At 65.0% G+C, this 10,390-nt stretch overlaps 2 protein-coding genes across 2 annotated transcripts; both read left to right on the forward strand.

The window, feature by feature from the left end:
- The first annotated feature begins 289 nt into the window (after nt 1-289).
- Nucleotides 290-2,393, forward strand: EMIHUDRAFT_455702 (hypothetical protein). The gene is made up of 6 exons (XM_005786117.1): nt 290-756; nt 1,075-1,209; nt 1,279-1,344; nt 1,549-1,607; nt 1,675-1,929; nt 1,999-2,393. The coding sequence occupies exons 1-6, from the start codon at nt 433-435 to the stop codon at nt 2,069-2,071; spliced, it is 912 nt and encodes a 303-aa protein (XP_005786174.1). The 5' UTR covers nt 290-432; the 3' UTR covers nt 2,072-2,393.
- A 1,269-nt stretch (nt 2,394-3,662) lies between these two features.
- Nucleotides 3,663-4,932, forward strand: EMIHUDRAFT_229230 (hypothetical protein; the record flags this gene model as incomplete). The annotated part of the gene is made up of 2 exons (XM_005786118.1): nt 3,663-3,917; nt 4,303-4,932. The coding sequence occupies 2 exons, from the start codon at nt 3,663-3,665 to the stop codon at nt 4,930-4,932; spliced, it is 885 nt and encodes a 294-aa protein (XP_005786175.1).
- Between the last annotated feature and the right edge of the window lie 5,458 nt (nt 4,933-10,390).

The following is a 10,390-nucleotide window of genomic DNA, read 5'->3' on the forward strand; positions in this document are numbered from 1 at the left end:
AAGAGGGGAGCGGAAGAGCAGGAGAAAGGAGAAAGGTGGGGGAACAGACATGAAGGAAAAGGGAGGAAAAAGAAGAGGAGGCGAAGAAAGAGAGCGAGAATGAGAGAAGGAGAACAACGGGAGTCACGGGGTAAGGACCGAGGGAAAGCCCGCCCCCCCCCCAACGCACACACACACACACACACACGTAGCCTCGGCAGCTTCAGGGGGCAGTGCGCGTGCTGCAAATGCAAACCGAACCTTCAAAGAAGTCGCTTGGCGCATGTCACAGCCGTCGAGTTTGCTCAGGTTGGCCGCGCCGAGAACCGGCGGGCAGGCAACTGCGCCAAGCGACGGGGCACCAGCCGCGCCACCACCTTCGCCTCCACGTCTTGCGACTGCACCGTCGGGCACTGGATTGGGCAGTGCCGTCTCAACCTGACCGTCGCAGACATGACGTGGACGAAGGGCCACCACTACCTCCACCGTGCAGGAGGGCTGGGGTGGGTCGCTCCAAGCGCCGCGTCGATCGCAGTGCACTACCTGAAGCAGCACGACGGGCCGTCGGGGCCCAATGGGTCGCGGTACGGAGAGTGGCTGCACACGCACGCCGCGTCGTCCGCTTCGGCCCGCCCCGCCTTCCCGCCGCTCCTGTGGAGGTTCGAGCAGCCGCCGCTCGCGGCGCAGCAGGACCGTGGCGACGACCTCGACCTGTCAGCCGCAGACGCGGGGGAGCTCCGCGTCCCTCCTCCCCGCCTGACGGCGATGCAGCCCGAGGTGCAGCCGAGATGCAGCCGAGATGCAGCCGAGATGCAGCCGAGAGACAGCCGAGAGGCAGCCGAGAGGCAGCCGAGAGGCAGCCGAGAGGTAGCCGAGGTGCAGCCGAGGTGCAGCCGAGGTGCAGCCGAGGTGCAGCCGAGAGGCAGCCGAGAGGCAGCCGAGAGGCAGCCGAGAGGCAGCCGAGGTGCAGCTTCCTGAGAAGCAGCGGTTGGCAGCAGAGATGCAACCGAGGTGCACCCCACGACACCGTGGCGGGGAGACGAGGCCCGTTCACAGCTGCGGGTGTGAAGAGGGGCTGTGTGTTTGCGTGAACAGGTGCATGCTTGGTACATAAGGACGTGCGGAGAGAGGAGCTCCGTGGCTCTGATGCGCGCCGCCGACCGAGCGCTGCAGCCCAGTGCCGGCCCGCGGGGCTCGCGCGGCGCCGTTGACTATTACGGCGGCAACCCGGCCGCTCATCGCCGGGTGCTGCGGGTGCCGCCCGGGCTGCTGTACTGAGTGCACCCCTCAACGGAGTAGGTCGCGTGGCCGGGCTACGGATGCCACCCGAGCCGCTTCTCCGCAGACCCAGCGGCCGCCTGGCAGGCTGCCCCCGCCCTAGAGGGAGCTGGTCGGAAATCTCTCGGTTGTATCTCGGCTATACCTCGGCCACACCTCGGCGTCTCTCGGCCGTCTCTCGGCCGTCTCTCGGCTGCACCTCCCGCCCCAGACGCTGCACCGCTCCACTTTCCCCAGCGAGGCGCCGTTGCGCGCCGTGCGCAGCCTCATCGCCGCGAGATCGTGCTCCAGGCTGTCGGCCGCGCAGCCGGCGCAAACGGCTCGTCGGCGGCGGTGCTGGGAGAGCGCTGGCACCCGCTCGCGGCGGTGCTGTGAGCGTGAAGCAGCATGTCCTCAACGCCCCGCAAGTGTGAGTAGGGGGCAGCGGCGCGCGGAGCCGAGCGCGCCATCGGCCGCGCGCAAGCAGGCGCCGCCGGCTCGAGCGCGGACGGCGGCGTTGCTCGCAATGCGCGCGCCGAGAGGAGGCGCGCGGCGGCTGCAGGGCACGCAGCTGCCAGGGGGTGCCATCGCAGCAGCACGTACGGCGGCGGCGGCGGTGGCTGTACAGAGCTCTGCCACCCAGAGGGCGGATTCCGTGGCGGCGAGGGAGGAGCGGGCGCTGCGCGCGCTGAGGCGGCCCGCGCACACGCGGCGAAGTGCATGGTGAAGTGGCACTCATTTCACACCGCCGGCTGTGGATAGGCGGCTGCGGGAGGAGGGGCCTCGCGTCGTCGGCTGGGAGGAGGTGGCGGCGTGGGAGAGGGCGTTTGGCTGACCGGCGTCGGTGCTCAGCCCCGGCTCCCCGGCATGGAGCGGCGAGGAGCGCTGCCATTTTTGCAAGAAGGCTGTGCCCTTCCGTCGCGCGCCGCGATGTTATCCTTGGTGTGGACGGTTTTTTTCGCGGTATCCGCGCCGGGATACGGCGGGATATGGCGGGATACCGGGAGATACCGGGAGATACCAGGAGATACGAGATACGGGCAGACGGGCATATACGGGCATATACGGGCATGTACGGGGAGATACGGGGAGATGCGAGGAGATGCAAGGAGATACGGGGAGATACAGTCAGATATTGGAGAGATACATATCAAGATACCGCAAAAAAACCGTCCACACTAGGACTGAGATGACATGTTGCTCCGACAGCGCGACACCGCTCTGATTTATTATATGAACTCGGGGGCACAGGACGCGGCACAAACACCGCTCTGATTCGACTTTTCACTTCAAACAAAGACAGTCGCACGACTAGTTGCAAAAAGTCTCACAAGGAAAAATCAAAAACTACCAAAAACGCTGTCACGGTCAGCTCGGCACGATCTACTCAAAAAAAGTGACGTAGAGCACCCACTTTTTAAGCGTTCCGTGCACACACAAGGTCCGTCCGCGTGCACCGCCAGCTTCCCAGGGCCATCGCGCGAAAAACGACGGAGGAGATGCATCCTAGCTGTCGCCACCGAAGGCGACTCGACGCCGATGAGATCGGAGATCAGGCTCTGACAGGTCACACGTCACTCTTTTGACGCCGACGTGACTCACCCGTGCAGAGCGCATCAGGACACGGTCTCGGCGCGCTCGGTACGACGCCTGCGACCCGTCTCGGGTCAGGTGGCACGACGCTCATCGCGCCTACCAGCGCTGCCGAGCGTACAGGTTGCCACGACGAGGTCGAGCACGCTTCTATACGCTCGCCGAGCCTTCCTTTCCATCCCATTAGGCAGCCTGGGAACGGTGGCGGTCAGAGGCAAAGCCTGCGAGGGGTGGTGGAACCACATGTCACGGCCACCGCCGGCTCGACGCACGATAGCCTCCGGAGGCTGACTTTGAGGCACCATCACCGGACGATGTCGACGAGTTGGGTCGCTCTCGCGGTAGCCAGGTGGCCCCCCATACTCCGCTCTTTCCCTCGCATAGCGGCCACTCTTCGGATCGCTGGTCGAGCGACCCGGGGGATGCCCCGCGCGCCTGACCCAGGCGCGAAAACGAATCTGCGAGGCGTGGCCGCTTATGCGGCCCGATGGGGAGGAGGGGAAGACGTAGGGCGTGCTTGCGCGCCTTTCTGAGGCCCCTCCAACCCACCCGCGCTAGGTCTCGGGTTTGACGCATGGGGTCACTCCCGCGAAACTCGTGAACTAGCCGGGGCAGTCGGAGAAGTGGCAACTCCGTGCACTGACGGTCGGCCGTCAGAAAACACGCCTCCGTGGCTCGGGTTACACCAATCCTCGCTACCCAACGCGGCCCAAGGATATCCACCTCGAGAACCTCGAGAGAACTGGCGCGTTCTAGTTCTGTCAACCACAAGGCTGTGCAGACTTTGGCTACAACAGCGCGCGGCGAGTGACAGCTCCACTAAAATTTTACACATGCAAGCGCTCTCCACGGTCGCGTCGGCGGCACGCCTCGTCCCTGGCTTCCTCGTCGTCGACTTTGACGGCACCTGCACCGTCAAGGAGACGATCGGTCTGCTGCCACGGCTGGCCGCCCACCTTGGGCAGGAGAGTGCGGCGGCGGCGAAGCTGGCGCGCTTCAAGGAGCTGGAGGAGGAGTACATCGCCGGCATACGCCGCGTGAACGCGCGTCACGACCTCGACGGGCCTCCGCCGGCCTCGCTCGACCTCGTCGGCCTGGAGCGCTCTCACACACACCTCGCTCGCCCTCTCTGCCTGCCTGCCTTGCATCCCTTCTCTCCGCTCGGTGCACGCAGTGTGCGGCCGTCCAACGCCTTGGCGGTGTGTGTTCACACTCCAGGAGCGCTGCCTCGCGGAGCAAGACGCCCACTCGACCGAGGCGACGCACCCACAGCCCGATCGAGCCCGAGATCGGCCGAGATCGAGCCCGAGATCGGCCGAGATCGAGCCCGAGATCGGCCGAGATCGAGCCCGAGATCGGCCGAGATCGATCCCGAGATCGGCCGAGATTGGAGCCCGCGATCAGCCGAGATAGAACAAGCAAGTAGAGACGGCCGGGTGCTCCGGAGCAAGAAGTGCCGGACCGGGCCTCTAGGTGACGAACCGCGTGGGCGAGAGCGGCGTGCTGGCCGGCATCTCTCCCTCCGCCGTCGCGCCGACGCTCGCAGAGTGGGCGGCCAACCCAGCCGCGCCGCCGATCGCAGAGCTGCGCCACGGCTGCGCAAGCACTCTCGGCTCGGCCTCCGCGGCCGGGAGCCGGCTCGGGGTCCTGTCGATCAACTGGTCTCCGCCGCTGATCCGCGCGACCCTCTCCCCCCTCGCCGCTCCGCTAGAGCTCTGGTGCAACGAGTTGCAGCCGGACGGGTCGATCGTGCTTCCCGTCCCCGGCGCTGCCGCCAAGCGCGCGAGAATCGCTGCCCTCGTCGACGCGGTGTGCGCGAGGCCAGTCGTGTACGTGGGCGACTCTCCGACCGACCTGCTTGCGATGCTCGAGGCTGACGTTGGGGTGATCATCGGCGAGTCCGCCTCTGCGCGCCTCATCGCGCGCCGTTTTGGCGTCCGGATCGCGCCGCTGCCGCCGTCGCTGCGGGAGTGCCTCGCAGCGCGGGGTGCGCAGGAGGGCGAGGTCGCGGCCGCCGCAGACAGCCCTGGCGTGGTGTGGGAGGCGGGGAGCTGGGAGGAGATACGGCGGTGTCTGCTGAGCGAGCTGCAAGATCCAATCTGACACGTGGGGCAAGGCCGCCCTTCAAGCACTGTTCAAGCATTGCCGAAAAACTTCGTAACTCCTTGGCGACGAGCCGCGGGCTTTTGCCATTGCGTGCCAGCCTCAGACAGCCGGGCCGCCCGAGAGTTTTACTGACGAGTTTCTCTCGCGGGGGCGGCCCGGCACAACCAACCCTGTGCTCAGCACAAAAAAAAATTCTGGCGCAGCGGCCGGCGTGAGCCGCGCCAGCTGTCGACAGATGTCGACAGATTCGATGGATTTGATGGATCCCTTGATGGTCCGATGGGCGACGGGCGACCCCCCCAAACCCCCCCACCAGGTCTCGAACCTGCCTCCACTCGCTCAAATCAGGCGCTCCGAACGGCTTTGCAAGCCGGCTTGCAAAATTGACGACTAATGCTTCACTGCCTGATATAGTATACCATTTTATTGCTTCAGCATCAACGCCACGCCACGTTCTAGGGACGCAGAGCGCGCACTGAGAGACCACTCACATCGCTGTTGCGGGGCGGCAATGTGACTGGACTCGCCGTGCGCGCCCAGCTAACCCTAGCCACCAGCCTGCGCCATACCCAGGTACGGTCGCACCGGTCTCTCCACCTATCAACTATCATCCCAACTCCTCGGGCGACCGCGCGGCTGCGCTACTCACAGGCAGTCTCCCTGCCTCAGCTGTTACAGGCACCACCCACCGACCAGTCTCGACGACGAGCCGCGGCAGGGCTCGCTGCGCCGCTGCACAGCTTTACGCCACAACACAACATATCAACCAACGTAACCTCCCCCTTAGTGACCCACCCTTGCGGGCTCAGTTGCCGCATTAGGAGCCTTCGCACCGCGAGTGGGCTCAGGTGGGATCCACGGAGAGAGAGGTTCCATACACAGCCGCACTCTACACACCTTACCCCCTCTACTCGGGCGGCATCGTGGTTTGGTGAGACCCTGGGCAGTCAGAGAGGCTGACAGTAAGTGGCGGGCTGAGAACTCGGGCCTCTCCCGACCCGCCATCGCTGCCTAAGGGAGGATCCTATCGGCCACTAGACCATGACAGATCAGAGGCGCACACGCCCTGTCCCAGCTCCCCAGTGCAGTTGGTCGCGCCGCCCCGCCCTGCGTCGCCTGCCGCCGCGCCGCGCCGCCGCGCCGCGCCGCCGCCTCGCGCCGCCCGTCGCCGCGCCGCGCCGCCGCCCGACAATTATTAATTCATTATTAATGAAGTAATAAACAATTATACCACCCGCCGCCGCGCCGCCCCGCACTGCGTCGCCCGCTGCCTCGCCGCGCCGCCGCCTCGCGCCGCTCGCCGCCGCGCCGCGCCCCCGCCCGATGATTAATAATTAATAATTATTACCCGATTATTAATAGTGTGTGTGTGTGTGTGTGTGTGTGTGTGTGTGTGTGTGTGTGTGTGTGTGTGTGTGTGTGTGTGTGTGTGTGTGTGTTTGCCTGATGGCACGCCACGCCACCGCCTCGCATCGCCACGTACCGTGCTCAGCACTGCGTCGCACCTATTTCGGAGTGAGGGCCGTAGCCCCAAGTGACCCACCTCGCGCGCTCTGGCCTGTCTGGTCTTAGAGCGTCATGTTGAGAGTAGACTCGAGTTGCCCCCCTCGTCAGTCCTGCACGAAGCTTCCGCTCCGAGAATACTTACGGAATACAAGGTGGGTGGCGAATCGACGTCAGAAGTCCGTACGGAGATACGAAATACAAGGGGGGTGGCGAATACGTCAGAGGTATGTACGGAAATTCGGAATGCAACGGGGGCGAATACGTCAGAAAAGTAGTACGTAGGGGCGCAGCGGCGGGCAGACGTGTGGTTAGGCGCTCGGGCGGGCAACCGTGCGAGATGACCCGAGATGACCCGAGATGACCCGAGATGACCCGAGATGACCCGAGATTACCCGAGATTACCCGAGACGACCCGAGATGCATCACCCTAGATTACCCGGGATTACAATTAATAGTTAGATGAGGACGTGTCAACTGTGAGGTGCCGACGCGTGAAGTGCCCCGAACTTTCATCTGTGTTACTGTGAAGGACCGACGTGTGAAGAGCCTCGACCAATTAACAAATAAGTGAGGACGTGTCCTCCATGAAGGACCGACGTGTGAAGAGCCTCGACCAATTAATAAATAAGTGAGGACCTGTCATCTGTTAAGGGCCGACGTGTGAATAGCCTCGAGCAATTAGTTAGGTGAGGACTTGTCACCTGTGAAGGAACGACGTGTGAAGAGCCTCGACCAATTAATAAATAATTGAGAACGTGCCACCTCGGGCGATGAATAATTAGGTGAGGACTTGTCCCTCAAGCAATTAATAATACGTGGAAGGGAAGGGCAGGGCAGCGGCGAGCGGCGAGCGGCGTCGACGACGCAGCGAGGACACAGTGGTGACGCGATGGTGACGCACACAGCGGCAGCGTTCGCGGCGCAGCGCCGACGGCGGCCCCGCGCCGCGGCGCTTTGAGTGAGGCAGACTACCCTGCACAGCCTGCTGGGCACTCCCGGCGAGCGGCACGCCACGCGCGCCCGCCGCGGGCGACGCGGGCGGCGAGCCGACACGCCTCTCACAGGCTTGGACAGCACTGGCGAGGTGAGGCAGCCAGCGCCGGCCTCGGAGGCGGCTGCAGTAAAAGCAGCGAGCCAGAAGATACTGTTCAGGGTGTAGTGAGCAGGCTGCCGCAGCGCGTCGCTGCCACTTTGGCGCGACCAGGCCCCCTACTGGGAAGGAGCCAGAACCCTGCCAGGCTTGCCTGGCTCCCCAGGCCACTGCCAGGCCTCTCCTGACATGCCTGAGGCCGCGAATGCCACACCATCGTCGCTCGTCGACAGCAAGATTGCGGCGCTGCTCGCTCGCGCGCTGGGGGGTAGTCCGGCATCCGGTTCGCTGGGCGGGAGCGTCCTGGTCGGCGATGGCCTCGTGGTGTGCCCTTCGACGCGCAGTTGCGACTCGTCGAGGCTAACCGAGTACTCGCGGCACGACCGGCCCGCCGTCCTCTTCCGCTCGCCGCTGCTTGGCGTCTCGCCGGCGCTGACACGCTGGCGCGACCCAGTCTACCTAGGCCGTGCGCTCGCCGCGCACGACTGCCTCGAGGTGGCTCACTCGCCCGCGTCGACCGTCGGAGGCTGCGTGCATGGCGGTCGGCAGCTTTCCGCTCTGCTCGAGCGCAGCCGGCGTGCGCCCTGCCGGTGGCCGTCGCGGCACGACTACTCCTACCTCTTTCACGAAGCGATGCCCGGTGGAGCTCCCAAATCTACCGAGAGAAAGAGCACTCAGAGCCCAGAGCGGGCCAGACGCACATGGCGAGACGTAGCCGACATCTAGCCGGCATCCACATGTAGCCGGCGGCATCCACAGCATGTAGCCGGCGGCATCCACAGCCTGCCGTGCGAGCAACGGAAAGAACGGGAGGCTGCGCAGCGTCCACAGCATGTAACCGGCAGCAGCTCGTGCACGCACCCGTCGCCCACGTCGAAGAGCTGGTCGCGCCACGGCTGCCGCGTAGGTGCAAGCAGTCCGGGAGGACGCGACTCGTGGAGGCGAGACCCGCAGCTGGGCCGCAGTACGAAGCGGGCACACACCGCGACAAGTGCGTGTGCGCCATAGGCTCTTGGCGAGGGACCTGCCCCTGCCGTCGCTCGCGCGGCTGGGATCGCTCGCGGAGAGAGACCTCACCGTGGCTCGGCTCTACGCGGGCGCCGCACTCACCGGGTCGTACCTTCATTGGCACGCCGGCGCCCTCAACTACCTCGCGGCGGGTGCCAAGCTGTGGCTGGTCGCGCCGCGCTCGTCGAGCGGCGGCCCGCTCCGCCGGTTCACGTACGGCCGCGTCTCCAACATGTCGACGCATCGCTGGCTCCGCTCCGAGCTCCCGACGCTGCTTGCGGTGCCGCGCCTCGCGCTCTTTGTCCAGAGAGCGGGCGAGGCGGTCTACGTGCCGCCGTATGCGCCGCACGCCGTCGTGAATCTCGAGTACAATGTCGGCGCGACCTTCACGCTGAAGGCTGCCGAGCCGTCTCTGCCGGTTTGGCTGCTCGCGAGCCTCTTCGGCGGGTGAGAGCTGAGACAGGAGTCTCAGGACGTAAACGCGACGCACTTGGAGCACTTGGACGCGTTTTAGCTTACCACATTATATAACGCGGTAGCGTTCGGATCGTGCACTGGCCGCGCGTGGAATGACCCGTTCCGCACGTGCATAGAACTTGCAGGCGGGCTTCGAATCGCAAAGGCTTTTCTTAATTGTGTGTATCGCGCGATAGCCTTTAAAAGAAATCGCGCCCAACCGAATCCCCGAAAACTCTGATCCCCGGGTGCGGGACCGATTCGCCTGCCCGCTGCCGTGTGGGAGAGGGCAACTTCTCACTGAGCGAAAGAACTAGATCTAACTTGCGTGGTCGTGATGACTCTGCACTCTCTTGACATCGCTACCCAACGCGGCCAAAGGATATCCACCTCGAGAACCTCGAGAGATCTTGACACGCCATCCAACGTGCTCTCTCGGAAACTCGCGTAGTTCAAGGCCTTGCCAAATGTTGAGCTCCTGCCGCTGTTGAGCGCCACGGCTTGAAGCAGCGAAACTCGCAATGGGCTGCGGCACGAGCAAGCCGGGCCTGACCTACGAGGAGAAGCTGGAGCTGTGGCGCACGGCATACGGCGGCGACCTGGAGCCCGTCCTCGCGAGCGGTGCCGTCGACCTCCTCGACGCGCAGTGGATCATCGGTCACGCCGAGGCGGGCGGCGTCCTCACCCACCGACAAGCGCTACCCAAAGAGGCCTTCCTCTCCCTCGCCGACCTCGTCGAGGCGATGCGGGAGGGTGACGTGCTCCCCATCGCCGCGCTCTCCTACCCGTGGCTAACCAAGGACCACCCCGACCCGCGCGGAGCCAACCTCTCCCGCGTCGCAAGGGCGCTCAAGGCCCTGCTCAGCGTTCCCTTCTTCCCGGCGCGGCTCGGCGTCTTCTGGGACTTCGGCTCGCTGCACCAGCACCCCGACCCCGCCAACGGCGTCATGCGCACCGAGGAGCAGAACGCGCTCTTCAAGCAGGGGCTGGGCTGCCTCGGCACGCTCTACTCCCACCCGTACACATACGTGCTGCGGCTGACCTCCTTCCCGGGCGGCCACAAGGCGGAGGACCAGGCCGAGGGCACCAACGTGGCCAAGTACTTTGACCGCGGCTGGTGCTTCACCGAGCAGAGCTTGGCGAGCCTAACCAAGTCCGGCGCCCTCTCGTTCGACCTCGGCAATATGCGCGCCGGCAAGGAGTACGACCTCTTCAGCCTCATGCGCGACTGCACCCAGGACGGCGGCCGGCGCCCTCCGCTGCTGCCGTCTGCCTTCGCGGCGGAGCTGGAGAAGAAGAGCTTCACCAACGGCAAGGACGACAAGCCGCTGGTGAAGCGGTTGTACGAGGCCGTCTTCGAGGAGCAGTTTGGCAGGCGACATGGCTGGACTAGAG

The sequence above is a fragment of the Emiliania huxleyi genome (genome assembly GCF_000372725.1).
Source record: "Emiliania huxleyi CCMP1516 chromosome Unknown EMIHUscaffold_154, whole genome shotgun sequence".
NCBI classification, from domain to species: Eukaryota; Haptophyta; order Isochrysidales; family Noelaerhabdaceae; genus Emiliania; species Emiliania huxleyi.